The sequence below is a fragment of the Echeneis naucrates genome, chromosome 15 (genome assembly GCF_900963305.1).
Source record: "Echeneis naucrates chromosome 15, fEcheNa1.1, whole genome shotgun sequence".
Lineage (NCBI taxonomy): Eukaryota > Metazoa > Chordata > Actinopteri > Carangiformes > Echeneidae > Echeneis > Echeneis naucrates.
In genome coordinates this window covers 7,418,690-7,442,461 of record NC_042525.1, presented here as the reverse complement: position 1 = coordinate 7,442,461, position 23,772 = coordinate 7,418,690, and the positions used below count along the sequence as shown (strand labels likewise).

The following is a 23,772-nucleotide window of genomic DNA, read 5'->3' as shown; positions in this document are numbered from 1 at the left end:
GTGTAAAAGGAGACACTTGAAACGTGAGATCCCGTTTTAAGCAGTGAAAGAGTCATGACAGCCTTCTAATCACCTCAACTCACCGAAGTCCGCGTGTTTTCACTGAAGATGGCTCAGCTGCAGCCCAGCAGGGATCCTGTTTGTGAGCTGCGACTTGGACAGACAGGATGGAAAATAGATACAAAAAAAGAAAAAAGAAGAAGAACTCAACAAACAAGCGCGCTTGCTTGTGATGTGCTGCACAACGTGACCCCCTCCACACACACACACACACACACAGTCGATCAGGGCTGTGTGATCATTGTTCGGTAGTACAGACCCACTGCGTGTCTCTACACCCTGAAATGATTTCATATTCATGTAATTCATCCAATTTAAGGCCAATCTGTGGAAAGTTTCGGTCCCAGAGGTTCATGAAGAAAACAGTGCGTTGAAGGGTGTCTGGATAGTTAAAAACATAAACAATCAGAGGTTTCCATTTGATGGATGGCTGATGTCCAAAGTGAAAACATAAAAGAAAGACTACAGATGGCTCCAAAGCAGGTCAAGTTAACGCTGGACATGCTGTGAGCTGCCACATAGCACCATCCAGTGGACTGAATTCAAACACACACACTCAGACTGCCTACAGAAACCTGCATCCAAGAGCTTTATCCAATTTTCCTAATGCAGTGGACGATCCAGATGAAGATCACTTTAACTCTCTCTGGCTTTATTGTTTTTGTTCCACAGCCACCACACTTCTTCCTCTGATGCTGCAGTCAAGATGGAAACAGCAAACGCCACACCCCAACATTTCCAAATGGAAGAATCAATTGGATTGATGAAGTGATGAAGTCCTGAAATAAACTCGAAACTTAAAACCAACAGCAGGCAAGAAACTACGTCCACCAATCAGAAAAGATGTTTTAATTCTGGTAGAAAACATGAAACAAACAAAAAAAAAAAGAAAGAATGAGAAGAAGAAAGAAAGAACGTCTCGTACAAAAGTCACCTTAACACAAAATAAACTCACAATTGATGCTTAAGACATGACACTGCTTACACAGCTATGACTCTTATAAATAACAATAAAATACCTGCTACAGTAAAGAAAGGTAAGCTTCAGGAACATTAGCGACAAATTTCCAAACTAAAATGTCAACCTGTTCTCAGATGGCAAACCTCTTTTTCATTTTTCTTCTTATTTTTGCTAAAATGACACATAAATGAACACATATTGTTCAGATGGGGAGGAGGGGTGCATTTACCTTGGACCATGTGCTGATGGAAAAGATTTTTCTGAAGGGTTAAGTGCTTTTCAGTCAAACTGGATGCTCACAGCAGCTCATCATCAGCTACAGGAAATTAAACTCACAGTTTTGTGCTGAAACATGCCAATTTTTGAGATCATCTGTGGTGAAACCAATTGAACATGGGGGTTAGACATCGTAGAAATTGTTGGGGTTTTGGTTGTTTTTAGGTGGCATATAGCACCCACTCATTGCTGTGAAAATTTAGACAGCTACATGCAGCAAAGCGACACTAGGGGGCGATGTGGAGCAATGTACCAGCTGTACGGGGAGACCCAGGCTGAAGTTCAAGGTGATCAGAGTAGAGGTATAAATAGAGCCATTTACTAATTCTCTCGCCATTAAAGCTTCAAAGCATATTCAAAGATATGAATAATGTAATACAAAAAACTGATAGAGGAAATGTGATAGGATCTAGTTCTTTGGGGTGTCTCGTACAGGGTGTTGGGAGAGGTCCGTTTTGTTTTTGCACGACAGAGAGAATGGTAAAGATGAGATCTTCCTGAGAATGGCTGTTTGTTCCACATAAGCTCTAAACTGGTGCCTGTAGTGGCGCTGCGTTACATCAATAGCGCGGCCCTTTGCTGTAAGGATCCCGCCTCATCATGCTACCATAGCACATGGATGGATCACACACCCCAGGCTGGCCAGGGATGCCAGGGTTACCACTCTTACCCTCCGCTCCGTTTGCACCAGGGGGCCCAGGCTTACCCGGAGTGCCTGGTTTACTGTACCCCTGTGGACCCATTGGACCTGAGGATATAAATTCACTAAGTGATCAACACATTAAAGGAAGTCAAAGGTAATCTGGTTAACGCAGCTTCCACTTGGTTTGCACTAAACAGGTGTCTTCATGTTTACCTGGAGGCCCAGGAGGTCCTTGGTCTCCAATCGAGGTTCGACCAGGATTCCCCTTCTCACCCTTGAAGCCTGGTTCTCCTGCAGGCGCCAATGTCACTGTTAGAGCCTGCTGCCACATACTGTTAATAACATGCAGCTGACCCGATTCTGGTTTTACCTTTGAGCCCGTTCATGCCAGGGTGTCCTGGCCGACCGGGGTGGCCTGGCTGTCCCCTTGAGCCGCTAAGTCCAGGAAGACCCCTGAGTCCCTGGGGCCCAGCTGGACCTGGGAGCCCAGGAGATCCAGGCTTGCTCTGGCACCTGGTGCAGCTGCCCTGCTGGTTGCTCAGCAACAATAAAGGCAGCTCAGCTAGGAGGATCGACAAGGACCAGATTTCAGTGTATGGCGAAAACACAGAGAAGCGCAGCATTAGTCAGTCTGATGGTACTCACCCTGGAGGATGTCTCTGCAAATTTGCCGGATGTGACTGTCTGACATTTCACTTGCCTGTAATAAAGAAATGGATCACATCGTTCTCCAGAGAATGGCCGTGCAATTACATCAGTCAATGTCAACCACAACATTATGACAATATCAACAGCGCTGTTAACACGTGTGTCACACATACAGATCTTCCTTCTGGCCCGGGGGGGCCAGGTGGGCCGCTGCCCCCCTGCAGCCCTCGGGGGCCAGGTGGACCTGTCTGACCAGGCTGTCCAGGTCGTCCCACTTGTCCCTCTTGGCCTCTCTGCCCCGGATCTCCTGCTGTCCCTTTCTGGCAAAAAAACAAGCCGGTAACACATGCTGATTCCACCTAAATGGAGGTAAAGCTGTTAATGAATTCAACACAACATACCTCTCCTTGTAGTCCTGTTGGTCCAGGGGAACCCTGCCAATCCCAGTGAGCACGAGTTATTAAAAACTACAGCAGAAAGGCCACTTCTAAACATATATTATTGAAATCATGAAATGCCCTTTAGATATTTAGCTGAATGACAAATGAAAATATTCATGATTATTTTAGGATAGAGTTGAAATAATGGGAATATTGGGCACAAATTGGTTACAAGTCAGTATTAGGAAGATGAGATATAAATAGTTGTGATGTGTCTGTAGCGCCACCTCCAGGCTAAACATAATAATGACATTTGTGCAGAGTCACTGAAATACGAGCTTGTTGCACAGTTTGGCCAAGAACGATGGGAATTTATGTCAGAAACGCCTCTAAAAACTTGGCAGCACATGAAATACAAATGATGCAACACCAAATTTAGAAAAAACACAATTCATAGAAGGGATGAAAGGTTTGTTTCTCAAATGGAAAAAAACATCTACATATGCACAGGTCAGAGAAAAAGTTATGTAAAGTACATATTTAATAATGATATGTGGAGAAAGAAATCTAAATTTCATAGCTCAGAAGTTTCAAATGAAAATGTTATTTTTAAAGCGTTTTATAAAGGGCCACATGGTGGCACCATCAACTCTCAAGACTCTTTCCTGGCCCACAACCTCCTTCTCCAGCAAAGTCCATTAAAAATCTGTTATACTACTGTTCAACACAGACAAAATATAATCTGTGAAGGAGGTCATCAATATATTATATTAATATATATTTCCCAAGTTCGGCTTAGTCATATTTAACTTTGCTTTTTCATCCAAATGTGTTCGGTCAGGAAGTCATTATACAACAAATGTGATCAAACAGAACTCACATGATTGCCTGGCCGCCCTGGTTCTCCTTTTTCACCACTCAATCCCTGATGAGAAAATCATTAGAGCAGAATACGGTCACAAAATCACTCCGATTGATGTTTTACAAATTGAGGATTAAAACATCCATTTGTGATGGTCGTATCTACAGGTGCTGATGTTTAAACACAGCACATTCACACGCATTGCAGTTGATCACATAAATGTATGCTTGCGGCTCTGGAGTTAATTTTGTTGACATAATATTGATCCAGTGAAGTGTAACAGAGAACTCCATCTTGGAATTCACAGCTACTAATGTATAGGTGACACATGGCAGTTTTCCAAACCCAACATGCAGCACATCAAGCTTCATTTCTGCTGGAAATGATTACGGACAGCGCTGAATACAAATAGATGAGAATGATCTGATTTGAAGCCCCAGTGGTGACAAATTCCTTTCAATTTTAATCCACCATTCAGAAAGAGTTAAGCGGCAGTTATATTTATTTCAAGCTTAAGATGTACTCCCGACCTCTCAATGCAAATATTATTTAGGAATAGCATCACAAAGGTGTAGTGTCTTACCGTCGCCCCTCTTTCTCCTGGATTTCCTCGTTGTCCCTGGAAAAACAATAAATACATGGTTTATGATTTTATTGCTGTATTGGAACAAGTAAGCATACATTATTCATTTAGTACATTCTTCGACTTAATATCATATTTCAACCTCATTTCAATAGCTTTTGTTGTCTAAAAATAATGAAGGAATAAAATTCCTTCGAAAACCACAACAGTTATTGAAGAAAAAGGGACTGTGACCTTATTTGGTCGCTGATATTGAAGCTGAGTCGTTGTTACAGCTAGAATTTCAGACAGACCGATGTTTTAAGTTACAAATCAGTGGACATGTTGTGACTTTTCTGTTTGGGTAGAGTGGTTTCGCCTGGATTAACAGTGTTATTATATTTGAAAAGGTTGAACCACAGAGGAAGTGGTACCTTGCTGCCCTTCAGGCCTGGCATGCCCGGGTGCCCTGGCTGACCTGCTGCTCCTGGTTCCCCTGCACTTCCCTGCAGGATCGTGGAACCAATCATTAAAAACAAGAGCACGCTTTATGTTTAAATTGTTGCATGACACACATCTTCCAGAGATATTGTAGTTACATTGTGGATAAATACATATTTATTCACTCACAGTTTTATTGACTGAAATATATTTTGACAGCATTGAAGTCAGAGATAAATCCACCTGGTTCGTATTAGATTCCTTAAACGGAAACATACCGCAGGCCCAGGTGATCCTCGTATTCCTGGATTTCCACTCTGACCCTTATTCCCCTTTGATTCAGATATAAAACAAGTTTTATGTTACAGAAAGCATAAAATGAAATAACATCTGATGCTGACGCAATTAGTATTTTCTTAGTGTGATTCTTTCTTTCTTTTTTGTTGCCTGCACACATTTCAGTATACCTTCATGGGGTTTGGAGACATGGAAGTTAGATGTTTAATTGTGTCTGGTCAAATGCTTTCTTTTCCAGTTGAACAAGCCTCGATAATTGCAGACTGAAGCTTGGCCATAAACTCGTAGTCTTCTCCTGCCGATCCATAAACTACATTTTCACTTGTATGCCTTTTACCAATACACACTGGGTTGTTAAAGGCAGATCAGCTAATGAAAAGTGATTAGGAGACAGAACAGCCAGACCAGACAAGCCCAGACTGCTTATATTTCCAGTGAAATTCCACTGACGAAAGCAGTAATATTGGATCATCGGTTAATTTAGCGCAGTCGATGTGGCCAAGTGGTCGTTACTTGTTCTGAAGTGTACTTTAGAAAAACAGTGACCAAACAAAACATGTAATGCTGCAGACCCAGGCAACTTTTGAACATTTCAAGAGGCCTTCAAAGGGTTATCCAAAGTAATGACACCCTGCATAGCAATATACAGGCTGGATGTCAGAGGGGTTGGCAACAGGTTAATTGTACTACACTCTGCTTGGAGTCAATTTAAATCATGACATTGCTTGGCCTGCAGCCTGCTGATCTGCACAGTTGGATTTTCTAGGTCACAGTCTGAGCCAGTGCGCTCATGGCCCCGGGGATGTAAAGAGGGATAAATTGCCTTTATATTGAGTGAACAGTTTATCCTTTTTAAAGGCTTTATAAAATCTTTTTGATGAAGGCTTGTGAGATGAAAGTCAGTCATTATTTTGGAGCATTTCCCTGTACCTTTGCATCACCATCAATAGAGCAGTTTTGAAAAGGCTTAAAAGCGGGGGAAAAAAAAAAAAAAAAAATTACCTTGGGTCCAATTGGTCCTTTTAATCCAGGTGCACCAGGTAGACCCATTTCACCCTGCAGGAGAGCGCACACACTCCTCAGATTCAGTGTTAACACGTTGATGTCGACTGAATTTCTGAACAGAAAGTCCAACAGCTGTTTACTCACAGGGGGCCCGATCGACCCTGGGAAGCCCTTCAGTCCGGGGGAACCAGCTTCGCCCTTAAATGAGAATCAACCAGTCAGTCGAATGCTTCCACAAAGAAAGAAATCACTGACCTGTTTCTTTTGAACATCTGTTGGGGATCTTGTTACCTTTTGTCCATCCAGGCCTGGCACTCCTTGTAATCCAGGTAAACCCTGACCGCAAAGGAAAAATATTTAAAACAAGTATTTGTTGAAAAACTTTATTTTTGTCTATTCAATCCTGAGTGATGTTTCTACACTCTTGTTCCAGTTTGCTTCATTTTGCTGTTCTGAAAGAATAACTCCTTTGTGTCAACAACAACTTAAACCAGTTGTTCAATAAAAGTAACTGACGAAAATGGTGCGGCTGCTCCAGGAAATGTCTGCCAATATTTATTTTCACTCCCAAGTTATACTTTGACTAAGAAGGATCACCCCATGCATGAGTAGAGCAATGTCTAAAATCTAATCATTGTGTAAACTGGAGGATGCCGGAGTGAAGCAGATGTTCTCCAAGTGGGCTGAGCAGATGTTTTGTTTGCTGGTGGATGCAATAAGACACAGCATAGTTGCTTGTAGTGTAAATATGACAGCAGATACTAATTCATAAATAAAAGGTTTAGTACAGTGAACGTTTCTTCAGTTCACCGTATCCAGAAAAGTGCCTTAGAGACCCTCTTTATTTTTCTTTTTTTTTTTTTTTCTATGTTTTGTTTTATTTCCTTCTTGCGATAATTGCTTACAGATGCATAGTGGTTACCTCACAGAAATGTGTGAGAAACATCTGTCCAAAATGAATGGATGAGACAGTCAGACGGCCAGACAGACAGAAGTATAGATAGAGTCACCCAGACACTCACAGCCAACCTCAAGGTGAAGAATTTCTGTATTTGGACCGAAATTCAGATGTTAACTTCATCTTTTAACTTGAGGAAGAACAATACTAATCCTGTCTCCCTGGAAAACTGCTAACTCTATTGTTCAGCCTCGGAAAAATGGCTTACAGCCTCATGGAGCAACTGACTCATCTTTCGTAGACCCATCTCAAACTTTTGGATGACAGTTATAATCATGATCAGTGGAGTGGCTGCCCAGTTGAAACACTTTCTTCCTAAAACAGATTTGCCAGAGCACCACAGCATTCCCTCGATGAGTTGCTTGCACTGCCTTCGATTAGTGCCTGAGCCTGTTTGTTATGTAACAGGGTTATCCTGGGATGAACTACAGGGGAAATACCCTTAATTTACTGGCTCTTTTGGGTGCTCTCTGTACTGCTGACAATATCAGCAGTGTTGCTATATTAAAAAACATGATACATCTCTTTTACAATTCTGTTATGTCAGCGAAAATTTATGACGTTTGTCTGCGACAAACTTAGTGAACGAATATATAAAAAGGACCACACACTTCAAGTTCTCTCTTTCTTGTTTTGAAATTCTTTGGTGATTAAACATTAATATGATATGACGGTCTTACGTTTTTCATTCATGCACCATTTGTAACAAATTTTGCATCAAATTTGAAATCTGGTGGCGTTCCAACAGTAAACTGTAAGAGAAAACTAACAGCACAAGCAATCTGCAACACACTGAAGATGAACATCAAGTCATTTCTGTATTTTTAACTCACAGGATGGCCTTGTCTTCCATCAGCTCCAGGATTACCACTGACCCCAGCTTCACCCTTAATACAGTGGAGAAACAAAAAGTATTCATCCAAACTTCTCATTATGAGCCCTCACTTTGACACATTGTACCACACATCACACACGCTATGTTGGATTTACTAAGTAGACACATATGCACGCCTTTGATATTTAAATTGTAAACTGTAAAAAGGCAGGGAAAACCAGCACTGAATTATTCATTTTTCATTGTTGCCAAAGAGCAACAGACCAGTTTTTGAGAACAGTCTTAAAAGCGTGCACGCTCAGTCAACATCCTACTCCTCCTAATCCCTGAATCATTTTAGCAACGAAGGTATGCTGTGTTGTCAAAACACCAGACCTTTTGACCAGGTCCTCCCGGAAAGCCTTCCTTTCCATCCCTGCCAGGTGGGCCCTGAAATCAGACAGAGGGATTTTACACAGAACTGTTTTCAGCTCAAGAGCGCTGGCTGCGATTCTGAATACTTTCATACGTACAGGCTTTCCTGGATAACCAGGTGGACCAGGAGGTCCCACGCTTCCTTTTTCTCCCTGAAAATATCATGCCACCGAAATCAGAGTCCATTTTTTTGTCACGTCAAGAGACAGAACTGTTGCTTAAGCATGGAAAACTATCTTTACCATGGGGCCAATTGTCCCTGGTAACCCTGCAGTTCCTGGGGATCCTACTGAGCCCTGAGAAAAAGCAGAAGGTTAAATAGATTAGATGTGTGTCATTGGCCATCCATGTTCAGAATTTATGCAGAAAGAAAAAAAAAAAAAAAACAACAGGCCTGCATCAAAGACCCGGCCTAAGCCCACATGGTCAGAAATATGCACTGCAGTGGTCTTGCTCTCTGGGATTGGCATTGGACTGAAACTTGAGGGGATCGCATCTTTCACTGTGTAGTTCTTGTGGACCTACAACTATGCTTGAATGTTGCCAAAACTCTAAGGAAATGACATGTCACTGTATTTTCACAAGTTTGAAATGAAGAAAGAGGGTTTTTTTTTTAATCATTACTGTACATCATTTTTTTTTCTTTTAATCTTGTACACCAGCATCCAAACTTATACTAATATGTTCAAGAAGAAATAAATAGTTCAGTACACAGCCAAAGGATGCTTTCTTTTGCAAAAATGAGACAGTAACAAAGCAGTAGGTTACACTCTGAAATGTGCTGCAAATGCCAGGGAGTTCCAGTCTGTGTGACAACACACTCCTAAAATGTGAATAAGAGCTAGCACAAATCCAGTCCCTAAGCCCTGTTTAGGAACCTTTCACGAGTAGGCATGTTAACACCCTCGGCTGGGTGTCTCGAATTAGGAAAATTATTTTCTGGCAGAATGAATCCTGACAAGGGTCGATGAGAGAAAGAAGACCTGTGCCAAGGCCAATTTCAGAAAGTTTTCACAGTAAATGATCCAAATGTTCATGGGGTCTTCCCTGGCACATGGCCCATCCCTCGTCCAAGTGCAGTGATTTCTGCATAACCCTGCTGACAAATAAACACATGTGAAAGCTTAACCTCCTCAGCAGAGGTAATGAACTGCACAGACTGGATGCCCACATTGCTATAAGACCTCCCTTCAGGGGTGATGAATGGCTGTGGTCATCAGCAAGTATCACCGACTGTGAACACACAAACACAGCCAGTTTTTGGCAAAGTGTCTAACAGTCCTTCTTCCTCTTTTGATTTGAGAGTGCATTATATACTTCTGATTTCATTTAGGGGCACTCTCATGTTTCCATCCTCTCAAGTCTTTGCCAGGAAAATGAGGCTCCTCCCTTTGGTGGTTATAATGTGGGAGAAATTTGAGATGCTGTAGTTTAGAAAATCCTCTTCTCAACAAAATAAGGATCCTTTCTAATATGAAGATTTGCGGCTTCCTGTTCATCAAAACGTCTTGTTTTATATTTATATTAGATCTTTGGTTTCTGTGGTGTTTTATCTTTTGTGTATTTTATCTTTGTAGGCTGCAGACACATCTTACTGCAGATGTGAGGGAAACTGAGTTTCCTGGCCTGATAATTATGTCATGTTTTCACTTGCCCACTATAAAGAACAGCATAGTTGACTTTTGGATGAGATGTGCTGGTTTAATGTGAGTGTGGAAGGCTGATGTTCATGTAGCTGTCAAGCAATTTTCGTAAATGCTGCAGATTTTCCCTAATAATTCTCAAAGATATGTCAATATAATTTCCCAAAACCACATCAGAGTGTTGAACATTAGCAGTTGCCTGGTCTTTTACTGCTCAAGATTTAGGAAACAACTCTGAATATTATTTTTCTGACTTCTTTCAAGGTGGTTCTAAATTAAATCGTCAAAAGGGTTGCTGGTCTCTGTGTGTCTGCCCTGGGATTGACGGGCAATCCTGTGGAGGATAGGGCCAAGTGACAGCTAGGATTAGACAGATGAATGGACATTATATCTAAATGAAGTTCACCTATTCAGTGAATCAATTTGCTTCAACACATTTTCTGGCTTTCTTGCTTTGCCATGTAAGCGATGGATAATCACTTTTAATGCTTCCTCTTCACACTCATCTGAATTTTTATGTCAGACCATTACAATACTAAGATGTCTAATTATAGGATTTTAAGAGTTATTTCGCAGACCAGTTGAAGCCACAATCCTTTTATGTGTTAATGGTAACTGGAAATAAAGGAAAATCAAAGCAAATCCACCAGATCTCTATAAACGCACTTCCCCATTGTGATGTCTCTCTTTGAGTTTTTGTATGGCCAGAATCCAAAGTATATGACATGCACAAATTAAAGTCAGTGTCAGGAAAGTCCAAACACTAATAAAATTTTAAATTGATACATCCTGCACTTAGACTCTCATAAAGGGACAGATGGCACGGGAGGATTCATTCCAAGTGCAGACACGTGCTTGCAGCCAGCTGCAACCATTTCCAGAATGGCATTAACTGCTTCAATTGCTTTGCTGTTATGCCGACTAAGAGGGGGTATTCCTGTGGTCACACTGATTACAAGATGGAAGTATATTACAGTGATGATGCAATCTGGGGAAGAGTCCCTCAAAGTAATGAGGCATTATTGGGCATTATGTTGCTCAGATAAACTTCAGTGTGATCACCCCTTGATTTACTTTATTATTCATCAAACAGTAAAACTGATTCACCTCTTCCTGGTGTCGCTACCTCTTGCTGCGATTGAGAATGAAAGGAGCAAAGACGAGATGCAGACATGGGGAAAAACACAAGACACCAAGAGAAAAGAGAGACACCTGTGGTTTGAGCTTACTGAGGAAAAGGGCAGAAAAAAGTCAGGAAGTACGAACACATTTAAAAAGTCTCTGACGGCCTTTGTGCTCTCTCTGCAGAGTGCTCTCATCCACCAGTATAGAGGGTGGATTTTCAACTGTCCCAAGGGCCCTGGCTTTATATTCATAACATATGGTTTCTGGAGTGATTGATGCAACAGTGTTCAAATGGTTCAAGTTGATGTGTCTAGCAGGGATTTCCTGTTAATTTTGAATTTGATCTCATAAAGAAAAAAGAGATGCACCCTAACAATTCAAAGTGGGTCGTTTGTACTTTCTCATAGCTTTGGTCAGTCCACACAGTGTGTTCGAGCCGAGTATCACCTTCTCTCCTGGTTGTCCAGGCGATCCCGATAATCCAGGCATGCCCCTCTCACCCTGAAAAAACAGGTCACGTGTAACTAAATTTTTGTTAGAGCCTAACAACTTAGCGCTTCGGCACGACAATGTGCCAAAAATTTGCGTTCTGACCGAAACACCGGGCCTCCCTTGCTCTCCTTTGTACCCAACTGGCCCACGTGGCCCCTGGAAGAGGAAACAAAAGAGACAGCCTTTCAATTTTCTATTCTTGATGTTAATTTTAATGTCCCGGTATTTTCTTTACCTCTACTCCTGGAGGACCTGGCGGCCCCAGATTCCCTCTAATGCCAGGGATGCCCTAAAATTGAGCCACAACAGGATAGGGGGGACACTTAAACATTTGAACCTGGTTTTGTGCACATTGAATGAATCTGGGCTGCAGGGTAGTTCTCTTGCGTTTTTGATCAAGCTATAGAACATGTGGTTCACTTTTTGGTTGGTTTTCATCACACAGGATCACCACTGTGCTGCCACAATTGCTATAATCAGACATGTTTTTGTTATTTAACTGATGGAAAAATAAGCAAATAGGCACATTTACCGCTGTGTTTGAGCATTCTGATGCAGCCCTGACCACATAGATTTAACAAGCAGAAACTGTCATGACCGAATGGCTGCATGAACTCAAATGGGTCGCTGTGGACGCTGGTGAGACAGTGCTGTTGGCAGTTATTGACTGTATGTTTGTATATTGAACTATGTAGTACTCACAGGCTTACCCTCAGCACCAGCAGGTCCAGGCTGACCAGGTTTTCCTGGGTTTCCTGGTTCTCCCTACAGAAAGTAAAATCACACAACTTAGTCACGAGCAATGAAAACGACATCACCAGTAATGACAGAGTGAATTCGTCCATCTAAAGGTATCACTGGCGACAGCATGCTTTGTAAAGCGCAGTGTTGGTTCATTTTAGCTATAAAACTAATGTAAGATGCTCTCCGGAACTCTGAGGTTTTAAGCAACATCTGCAAGCCAGCAATGGCCCCAACATTTTGGATCTATTAGTAATTGTAGTAAAAGCATACCATTGACCTTATAAACAGAAACGCGCCTGAAACCATTTTCTCTGCTAAGGTTATATTTCTCAGAGGTCCTGGTGTAAAGGGTTTTTTTGGCTGGGGCTGCTATTATTTGGTTGATGCCCTGTGATCAATAAAGACGGAGATGTGGGGCTTACTCCTTAGTTTGGTCATTTTCCATCCTAGCCAGTGTTTATCTGGAGCAGCGGTCTGGTTTGTTTCCAGTGAACAGTACAGTACAGGATCTTATAAGACTAATTGTGACCGACTGGCAACGAAAAGCCCCAATTTGCCAAAGTGCAGAAAAGAGACTATTTGGTGAATGCATAAACCATAAAACTGCTCATTTTTAGGAGGAAGCTGTGAATTTAAGAGGGAAAAGTTGTCAAATAAAAAAAAACAAAACAAAACAAAACATACAAAAACAACCAACTGCCACAGAGCACTTTCTCCGTTAGAAGGAAGTCTGTGTTTACGGGCTGTAACGACAGTTGGGTTTGATTGATCAGTAAAGTGCAACCTTGTGTGCTCATCACATAATTATCTGGCACGAAGAGGAGGATTTAGTCCTCACGGAGGAATTCATCATTGATTTCCTCAAGGCTAAGCTGATAGAAAGAGAGTCTGTGCTCTGTCTCCTCACACAGAAGCCAGTTAGACTCTTTGTCATTCCCCAGTTTACACACAAACCGGGACTGTTAAAGATTAAGTCATTTTTCTCTTATTCAATCTCAACAGACCACCACTGTTCAAAGTAAATATTTAACCAGAGAGCTGGAGCAGGAGTAGGCCCTACTTGTCTGATATCCAAGTGTAGGAAGGTTAATGTTGTGTGAATCTGTTTGGAAATACTTTCTTTTCATATATATAAGACAACAGCATGACACAAGACAAATAAGGAGAGGAGACAAATCAGCTGACCTTCATTCCTGGAAGTCCAGGAGCTCCAGGAGGACAAACACAAGGCTCCTGAGTGGGTTCAGTGTAATCTGGGCTGTTGGAGCACTGCAACAGACAAGCATAACTTGGCACTGTGGACAAGTTTCAATACATATGGTAGTTATTTTCTCCAATTTTAAAGACGTAATTTTTGGTGTTAAAATGTTTTTTGTTTAGTTTATATAAGACAAATGAAAGCAAAACTAGACACAAAAGCTGTATAGCCTGGTCTGCTTTGTTAAAAATGGCCTTGCATTTGAATACGAGCAATGTCCGTCTTTCTGTTTTTGAAATCAAATGATGTGAGATTGTGCCAGAGTAGAGTTTGAGTCTCCATTCAAACGGAAATTGATAACTGAACTTGGAGATTCCTTTTGCAAATAAACCACTGAAAAGCACACAGCGAGGGGAGAGGAGCAGCAGTGCTTGGCAATCCTTTGTCATTTTAGGCTGCTCATATTGTGTCTACTGATATTTTTATCCAATAGCTTCACATTAAAAACAGTAATTTGGATCTGATTTTGTGGTAAAAGCAATTTCCAGGCCAACATTACAATGGGCCACCGCTTCACAAACACATTTATTGCCAGCCGACAGAGAGAGAGAAAAAAAAAAATTCAGAGTGAAGTATGTTTGAAGCTGAGCCATGTGGTTCTACTCCAGCAAATTGTTTTGCGCATAAACAGATGCGCCTTCAGAAGAATATGCTGAGTTTACAAATCTAAAGCTAGACAGCCTCAGTTCACACTCTGCGCTGTGAGGTGTGGAGGTAAGTGCTGATGAAAGGGCTGGCTGCCACAGCGCAGTGAGTCCAGAGCAGAAACAGATGTAGCTCAATAAGGTGTGAAGTAGGTGAGAAAACGTTATCGTTGCTGCAGTTGGACTTTTGTTACTTACGACTCCGGGTATTTCACACGCAGTCTCTCTGTTATTCTGCTCGGGGTCACAGTAGATACGAAGTTTCTGAATTTCAAACTAAAGGGGAAAAACAAAAACAAAAAAAAAAGGCAGTGAACATTTTATGAATCATCCCCCACCCCCCCACCCCCACACCACTCATTGGAGACCCGGCTAACAAAACTGTATTATGGGGTAATTTACTGTTAGTTAAGTTTCTTAAACACAATGAATTGAAATTGCTGTTGCGTTAAAGGAAAGATAAGTGCCCTCACTGGGCCCTGAGACACTACATGGTGCCAGACCTCCCTCAGTGGTTGGAAGCGTTCTGCACAGTCTTTCTATACCACGCATTTCCCTGATGTTGGTGGTAAAATGCTTCCAGGACATCCAGCGTTTCACTTCACTTAACACACGAAGGAAAAGATGATTATCACATGTGATTTCTATCATTTCCAGCCTCATGAAAACATTAATGCAGCTGCATGATTGGGAGGAAAGCTCAATCCAGAACATGACTTTGCATAACCAGCGTCGTGTGATTAGCTTAGCTTTTAATACGATAACAGAATCTGGATCTGCTCTGATGGTTCACACTCAGACAGTGTTGTTGAAAATTTCATTTTGGTTCAATTACAGCGTACTTTTAAGGTCCACTTACAAAAATCTGTTTCCGGTTACAAGTATGTGTTTGCCGTACCCAAGGACACGCACTTTGTGGGTGAGTGCCCACGATAACGTTTACTGCCAGGCTGAGTTTGTGTTGACACATTTCAAATGAAGTGTCAACATACCAGCTGACACAAGAGAGGTAACAGTCTTGAAAGAGTTACAGTCTGGATTTCTTTCCTCTTCGACCAAAGGGATTTCTGCACAGACCCTCTCCACCGCCACGTGGACTTCAGTCTTTGATTTTCATTTTTTGTTTATATATCTTAACTCATTTAATGCAGTAAATGCAATAGTGCCAATGCTCCCTAAGTGGTTACATATGAGTCTGAGGCATGTTAGATGGTAATGTTGTTTCATAATACATCATAAAGACGAGTCAAATAAAGAGATGTGTTGTGCAGAGCTCAACCTTAAATGCATCATTACATAACAATGTTACTTTGGGTTTGTAGGGATGTATTTTTTTTCAATGATGATAGCTCACACTATATAGCCTTCTGCAGAGCATATTACAACACAGTACAATTATGATTTACAGCAAATGCAGCATTTTTCAGCGCAAATTACCTCAAATGAGACAAATAAAACAAACTTTGCTCAGCCTATGTGGGGAAAACTGATTCTTTTTTTTCCCCCAAGGATTTATTATCCAGTTTCGGACGTCGCTGAGGTGATAGAAATCAAACTTTCACTGGTATGTGTTGCTTGTGTTGTTTAAATCATATATCAGCTATTAGTGAAACATCTTTCAATAGTCAAGATGAGATCCCGCCATCTTAGTTCTCTGGGGGGCGCAACATGTAGTTTATGATGATGTTGATCAACTTACTGGCACGGTTGTTTCCTTATTCACATATTTTCCAATTTGGGTTTTTCCATTGATGAAAATGCCAACAGGGGGCTCCAGGGACAGAGTTTCTATTTCCAGGTCATCAACATAAAGCGTCACATCCTCCTCTGTGACCAGCAGCCTCAACTGGTGCCATTTCTCATCAAACAGCTTTGTCAGTGAGTAAGAAAAAGGAAATAGTAGTCATTAATAGAACGATACACCGGGTCCAATCATGACAAACACTTAAACAGAAAACATTGAAGGGAAGAGGATGTGTGGGCGTAAGATTTGCTGGTTACATAAGAAGCATTATGTGTGTCTAAATGAAATTTCTTATACCTCCTGGGTACCTTAATTTAAAAGTGTTCCTGCCAGAGTTGTATAAAATAATGAAAATGGGCAGCAGTTTCAGCCTAATGAGGCCCAAACAGGGTATTTACAGCGTAAACATATCAGTCACATTTGTAGAGATGTATTCTAAATAAGCAGCCTAACTCACACACAGACAGCTTAAAATAATCAAAATTGTTGAGGCCAAGATATCAAGTTAAGCTTCAAAAATGTTGCTAATGTTTTATAATTTCAATGTATAATTTTTAATATATGACACTGACTTTCACTAAAATTAGTTTGAAAAATGTCAAAACGCCTAAGCTGCATCGTACATACATTTTCCCGAGCTATCTTCAAAATAGAGTATTTAAAAGTGAATGTGTAAATGTGAGTTGTGTTACCCTGGCTGTCTGCTGGGAAAAGACAACAGTTTGTGTTCCACTTGGTGCGTTACTGCTTGTGGTGAACTTGACAGTGTTGTCCAGCCCATTCAGAGTGACCGCCATCTGTGGTTTCCCATCACGGGTCTGTATTCTCCACAGGTCCCACTCCTCAATCATTACAGATCCTTTATACCTCAGCGTGGCCACGAACACGTATGATGGAGGCAAGCCGTCAGGAAACAGGGTCCTGAATGACCAAATAAAAAAAAAAAAGGAAATCAACTTTGCATACGTTAAGGAAGGTGAAGGAAGTATTGAAGCAAGATGACAACCTTGTAGCTTCACTCAAGTCAACACGAGATGTCACTTCATAGGCCCTAGAGCCGTAAAACGCTCCTTGTGTCTTCTTTGTTTTTTTGGCCAAATTTAAATGGAACAGAATGTCAAAACCCTTCTCATCTCGGGAATCTATAGGAATTCTTGCCGGGCAAACAGTTTCTGCAAGACATAACACGGTGAAACAGACAAACATTAGGAGAAAAGGAGTAACACATGATGGAGCGATGGATAAAACTGATACGGTCATGAAATTGATATTTGATATCTGAAGAGAAACAAACTTTCAGCTGTCACTTACCTTCGCACAGTTTCTGTCGTATGACCTGTATGATCCTGGAAATAGCTTTGTAGTCCTCAACAGAGAAGACGTAAGTTGAGTATGGCTTGTTCGCAATGTACCTCAACTCAGCCGCTTCTGTCTCTGACCCAACACCAATTGCAAACAGAATTACTCCTTTTTTCCTTGCTGCCTCTGCCGCTTTCAAAACCTCATCTTGCGACTTGCCATCTGTGAGGACAACAGCAATTCTGGATATGCCGTGTGGGCCGCGCTCAGAGAGGCCGAAGAGTTTGTCTGTAGCGAACTTAATGGCTGCGCCTGTCCTCGTGTTTCCCCCCATGTACTCGATGGACTCCATCGCTTTGATAAGGTCTTTGTTGGAGGCGTACTTCCCCAGAGGTATTTCTAAAACGGGGTCATCGCTGTACTGGACGACTCCAACCTGGGTAAACTTCTGTCCAATGTTGAAGCTCGTTGTTATATTGACTAGCCAGCGCTTCACCAATTCAAAATTGACATCTTCAACACTCCAGGAACCATCTAGAATAAAGACCAAATCACATGGTGCGGTCCTACAACCTGAAGCAGACAGAAAGCAGATCATTAGCAGTGTGCAACGACGGTGGCAATAAACCACATCTAGTTCAAATGTGTTCACCTTTGGCAGGCGTATGTACGTGACAGTTTTTAATGTATGGACAACAAGTATAACAAAGTGTGAGAAAATGAAGACAGAAGCATTCTTACTTCTTATGTCTTCATCTTGAGCTGCACTAAACAAATGGAGAAGCATGAAGCACAGGCATCTTAAGACACAATGCATGGATGTCGCTTTGTAACCCATTATGCAGCAGTACCAAGTTCCAATTGTGCACCTAAGGGGAAAGGGAAAAACATGCTTTGTATCGCAGGGAAAAAGAAAAGAACAATGCAAGCATTTGTGAAATGTGGTGCTACCATCCCAGATACGTGTTTTTCCATTACTGAGATGTGTGAAGGCCAGTTTTTTTTCAGCAAGTAACCTCATCATAGGTTTAATGTTTGGAAAAAAAACAACAAAAAAAAAGAAAAGAAAAAAACAACAACTTTGCCACACAAAACTACCCCATCAACTGCAATTTGACAGAAGTAATTTAAAAATGGCGAATGACACTTTGAGTTACATGGCAAAGATGTTGGCTGTGTTTTCAGGCTCGGCATTCTTACTTTTTCCAATCAATCAAAAAATAAATCCAAGCATGCAAATTAGAAAAACAACTTTGCACTGACATCACATTGTCTCTTTGGATGATGGTCAGTGTTAGATGAAGGTGACCTGATAAAGCTTTGTAAGAAATGTATGACTCAAGCATGACAGCAGAAATCCATGCATGCGTTCACACTTTAACCACTTGTTATCACTCATTTTCAAACACTTCAGGAATTATGATGTAACAAGTTATTTTTGCTTTAGGGAGCAGTTCGTATCCAGGCGTCCTGGCCGAAATTCAGCTACGGCTCTGTTCAAATGATGGAGGAAAAAAAGAATATGAGAAAGAACAAAACTGGTTCAGACATTTTTGGTGTCGTTATAACCGACAGGCTCAGTCTGACCGTCAATAGAGCTTGGTGATACCACACTTTCATGTTTTAATGGATACAATCCTTTCTGTGATTTTGTTTTTCCAATCAAAATATCACACTTACTCAGGCTCTAAAGAGGTGAGTTGCTGCAGCTGCCAACCCAGAAGTGACGGCCAGACCGAACCTGAAGGTTACTTAATCAATAACCATATAATTGCATTTCTTTCTACAGGAGTGCAGAAACTGACACATCATCACCTTGTGGATATTAGCGAAAAGCTGCTAATTTACACATTCAGCTTACAAAAAAAAAAAAAAAAGTAAAAACTAAAAACGCTTGAGTGGAAGGTATGAATAATTGAAATTTGGAGTCATATTGCTATCATGCATAATGCAACAGTAACCATATTGTGACGTACTTCAGGATTAATATTCACAGTGATATAGGACTCATACAGACTTTCATGTAGCTCTAGACCACCAAAGGAAACCACACAGGCCATCATGCAATTAGAGGACAGTTAAAGAGACCGTACCACTCATTAGCCACTCATCTTGAATAAGTCAGTGAAACTTCAAAGCACAAATCCCATTAGCCATTTCCCTATGTTCATCTCTTTCCTGCCACACACAAATCCCTAATTTACTCTCCAACCACTAAATTATACCCAAAACTCTGCATCCATCCAGCATGTGGCGCACGCCATCTTTCCAGTCTGGTTACTCCACCACCTAAGTACACCTAAGCATTTTCCTTTTCGGGCTGATGTACCACATCCTCACATGAGACTGTGAGCTTTACTAAGTAAACAAGTCGCTGATCCTCTGACCACAACTAGCCTTAAAACAGTGCTTACTGTTTCCAGTGGGATTATCAGCTGTTTCCTCAAATCTGCTGCCATTTGTCTTTCTCTGCCCACCCTTGGCCCAAAAGCAAAACGCCTTCCCAAAAAAAGTTTCACTCCTACACTTTTCCTCCCTCATGGACAAAACCAATTGTAATACCTTCACATCAGCACATGAAGTAATTTAAACCACTTACTGCTGAAGCACTGACAGTTGTTCTGTCAGCAGGTGTGTCATTATTTTACTTCCTGGCAAAATGTTTCAAAACACAAGCATGACATTTTGGGATGTTAGCTGCTGTAACAGACCGTACTTTGATTAATCTCTTTTGGTTTGCTGCCATTTTTCCCAGAGACAGCTCTGCTGAGGCAGCCTTACTAATGCTCATATTTTGCCCTAGAGCCATTATGTGTTTGTGTTATGTGTTTATTTATTATTATTGTTTTGTTTTGTTTCGTTTTGTTTGACTGATTGAGAGTTTCAATTTATAATTATTACTCTGTGTTCATCCCTGAGGCTCCCCACTTGACACATGCACAACATTAGTGCTGTTTGATGGAAATCCCTGATTTTGACTAAACAAAGATTTTGGCAGTGGAAGATCTGTAATGCAATAGTGGTATTTACTAACTGTTGCACTGACACAGGATGGAAACTGTTCACACTACTAACACCACCATAGGCCGTGTTCACCAGCCACACGGTTGAATATCACAGCACCTAATTCATAAAGCAGTGCTCTGAAAGTTGGATTGGATGGATGGATCGCACGATTCAAACACAAACACTTGCATACTAATAAGCCAAGCTCAGAGCTTAGACTGAGTATGGTAACATTGTCAGTGTCAGCATCTAACTGAATGCGTTTTGCAGTTGCAAGAGTAAGATTTGAACACTAACAACGTTCTATGTGGGGCATACAACATTAGCTTACATCCATGCTCATGGAGTCAGAGATGAAAATGACTATTAAGAAAGAGGGAAGACAATGGAATGAGTCTTTCTTACATACATCAGCAGACATCACATGTTGTTTCTGTTGATACTCTATTCAAACATCCGTTACAGTATTTTCCAGCACATGTAAGAAACTGCTGACATCCTAAAAAGGAAGCAGTTTGGAAATGAGGACCAGATATGCTGCATACAGCATTCAAAACAAGACTTGTGGAATGAAGTTGACAGGAAGGAACTGACCATACAACTTATTCATAGCTGTCTTTTAATTGTGGCACGTAAAGATCAACTAAACAGTGGCCAGGATGTAACCTTTAGCCTCCCAAATGCTTTCATTTCTCTGCAAGCGAAGGGGGGGTTACACTTTTTAACATGACTGCATTTTTCCACCGTGTAAACTCAGTGTTGAAGTAACACAGTCGAAGGAGGCGTTGCGCTGGAAGATGTTTTCTTCAGAATTTTTCCCCACTAGAGAGCTGGAGGAGGCTGCTGGAAAACCCCCTCATTGGCAGCATCCACACAGAATGACTTTCCCCTCAACTGACTTTCCCCAAACTGAGTATTTCTACACCTCTGCTTGAGCCACATGGAATTCATTTACACCGTCAGACGGTGAAATTCCGGCTGTGGACAGGGACCAAACACATGTAGTCGTGATGAAGGGAAGCGGCCTTCATCCAGGAATAAACTCGCAGCATTACACGTGCCGTGCTTCAGTGCTCGGAGCTGGAACGGGTGCATATTGCAGCAGAATTAGCAGGTGCACTTGCGTTGTAGTTTTGCATCAGACACCAGGGATATCTGATTTTACAGCAGCAGCACAGACACTTGGATGCTCAGCTGGTATTTTGGATATTTAACCAGACAAACCTATTGCGGAAATATCCACAACACAATGGCAAGCTGGGCTTGAGCCTGTCGCTCGTCACAATTCTCTGCAGAATTCATGTGTGAGACTTAGTTTAGGAATAATCTAGTTTGCGATGGAAGAAGGAGCTTCTGAACAAATGGTTCCTCACTTTTCATCGGATAAGATTTCAAATGTTCTTGGTGGGCGACTCAGAGCCATGACACAGCTACTAACAGTGTCAGACCACAGATTTTCTGCTGAGCAAGCTAATCTGAATTTTTGATCCCAGAGAAAAAACAAATGTAGTTTTTTTTATGACTGCAGTTGATGCAATGCATGTGTAATGTAACGAAGTGCATCACAAAGTTTTAACACCACACAAACTGTTGAAGTTATAGTTATCTTGTAAATTTGGCTTAAGTAAGTTGTTCCATTCCAGGAACAACAACTGCTGTTCAGTGTGAACATCAGTTGCCAGGACTGGGGGGGGATTTATTCATTGCTGCCAAATTCTTCAAGCAACAAGGGAAAGCCAAGCCCTATCATTGAAATCTGTTCAACTAATCCAATCAGTTAAATGTCTTGTAAAGCTTGCAGCGGTATAATCACTTTGTAGCCAACATATCTCCTTTCAGGTTCCTGATATTTCTCTCGTCACAAAGATTATCGTTCGCCATGTGCATGCACTTTTCACACCTTTAAAATCTGCATGAGCACAATGCATTCAAAACTGTGGTGCACTATCCAACGTGCAGGAAATATTCAAGAAATATCCGTTTACGACGAGAGAAATGGCCAGGAAAAATTCTTGAGATGATTCCATTCATTCTTTGCATGACAGTAGTACAAACAAGGGACTGATAACTGAGCTTAATGTCTTCAATATGCAACTGCTGCAGCATGAAGTGTGCGGCACTGAAGTAAATGTGGACACATTGCTAAACATCTCTGAGCATCTCATTGCACATTGAAATTGAAATGAAATCCATTCAAAATAAGCCTAACAGTTTCTGTTTAATGATCAAAAACAGATTCTATGGATGTTGCAGTTAGCTGTCATATAGTTAAAAAAAATACTGCAGTTGTATCTTTATGCACAAACAAAACTTGCAAAATGCAAAAGAGCATCTCTAAACTTCAGAAATAGAGCATGTTGCCTCACCAAAAAAAGTCAAGAAAAAGTTACCGGTAAGTGTCCAAGCCCTTGTGTGAATTCCTGCTAATCCTCTCATTGAGAGCCAGTGATCAATACTGTTCACAGCTCCAGGTTTACAGAAACTGAGTGAGTGGAGAAGTGCACATGTTTCTCTGCTGAATGAAAGCCTGCCCTTCCCAGCAGCCCTGCCCGTCTTCCTCTCCACTGCCCCCCACCCTTACTCATTCTGGACTTTTACTGGCCCACAGCCATCCCCAGTTACCATGGAAAGAGAAGCAGATAAGGAGAGCTTAAATAGCCAAGCAGAAAGCTCGTCTCTGACCTTCCCAAAGGAAAATAATTGTAATCAGTGGAGCCAAGTGTTGAGGGTCTGGATCTTGTGTGCGTTGCCAGGAGCATAACCAGAGAGCATAGCGTCTTCCGGATGCAAGACAAGCACACGTTTTACTAAACTGAATCACATACCCTATAATCTTTGTGATATCTTCAGCCAGACCCGAAGGGCTCAGCAGTATGTTGCACTGCTCCAGTCCTTCCACCTCATCACTTGATTGGACGCGAGATTCAGCTTTGAACAAGGTGCAAAATGCTACTGCAACGCATTTCCTGCACAAACAGCTGCGACTTATTAGAATTGCAAAAGTGAATCTGTCATCTGCTGCAGAGCAGGAAGATCTCAGTTTGATCCCCTCAAACAAGTTTTATCATGTTTGTCTTCAGTGGCAGCCTGCTTTGCATCAATGAACAAGACCTTCAGTGTTTGCAGGCACTCTTGAAGGCTCCAACCAGCCTGACAGTGTGCTAGGAACAATACAGAGCAGTACTATTTTAATCAGTTAAAAATAGAAAGATGGCTGGCTGCTGCTGCCAGTGCGGCGGAGACGTTTAAATTAAATTGAAATTCTTCCTGTTTGAAGTCATTTACAGGAATATAACTCATTTTGACAAGTCACTGGGCTGATAGACTCAAATTCTCATAATGGTAAGTATTACAGTTTCCATTCATTATAAGAATGAACTTATCTTAAGTATATAAACAGGCCTGAGTGGGCAGGTTTCAATTAATTAAAGGTCAAATTTGTGTTAGTGTGGTGATAGCTTAAACCCAAGGAACA

At 41.4% G+C, this 23,772-nt stretch overlaps 1 protein-coding gene across 3 annotated transcripts; it reads right to left on the bottom strand.

Moving 5' to 3' along the window:
• Positions 1-894: 894 nt before the first annotated feature.
• On the bottom strand, positions 895-22,796 carry col21a1 (collagen, type XXI, alpha 1). Of its 3 annotated transcripts, none has more exons than XM_029520308.1 (29): positions 22,688-22,796; positions 18,033-18,160; positions 17,304-17,864; positions 16,999-17,164; positions 16,685-16,913; positions 15,948-16,118; positions 14,447-14,524; positions 13,532-13,615; positions 12,305-12,367; positions 11,838-11,891; positions 11,705-11,758; positions 11,558-11,611; positions 8,585-8,638; positions 8,441-8,494; positions 8,304-8,357; positions 7,927-7,980; positions 6,427-6,471; positions 6,280-6,333; positions 6,133-6,186; positions 5,112-5,165; positions 4,827-4,898; positions 4,414-4,449; positions 3,849-3,893; positions 2,990-3,022; positions 2,762-2,908; positions 2,586-2,640; positions 2,311-2,502; positions 2,154-2,231; positions 895-2,045 (listed from the first exon to the last, which is right to left on the bottom strand). In XM_029520308.1, the coding sequence occupies exons 2-29, from the start codon at positions 18,127-18,129 to the stop codon at positions 1,858-1,860; spliced, it is 2,880 nt and encodes a 959-aa protein (XP_029376168.1). In that variant the 5' UTR covers positions 18,130-18,160; positions 22,688-22,796; the 3' UTR covers positions 895-1,857. The 3 variants fall into 3 exon arrangements, with proteins under 3 accessions (XP_029376168.1, XP_029376169.1, XP_029376170.1); XM_029520309.1 differs by having other exon boundaries at positions 22,664-22,794; XM_029520310.1 differs by lacking the exons at positions 895-2,045; positions 2,154-2,231 and having other exon boundaries at positions 2,342-2,502; positions 2,762-2,904.
• Between the last annotated feature and the right edge of the window lie 976 nt (positions 22,797-23,772).

What these genes read in the sequence shown, in the direction of transcription:
- col21a1 (XM_029520308.1), bottom strand. Translation starts at nt 18,129, where the DNA reads ATGGGTTACAAAGCGACATCCATGCATTGTGTCTTAAGATGCCTGTGC. An exon ending in ACGACAGAAACTGTGCGAAG is followed by an intron (nt 17,165 to 17,303) that starts GTAAGTGACAGC and finishes TATGTCTTGCAG; the next exon opens with AAACTGTTTGCCCGGCAAGA. An exon ending in GAGGATCACCTGGGCCTGCG is followed by an intron (nt 4,899 to 5,111) that starts GTATGTTTCCGT and finishes ACGATCCTGCAG; the next exon opens with GGAAGTGCAGGGGAACCAGG.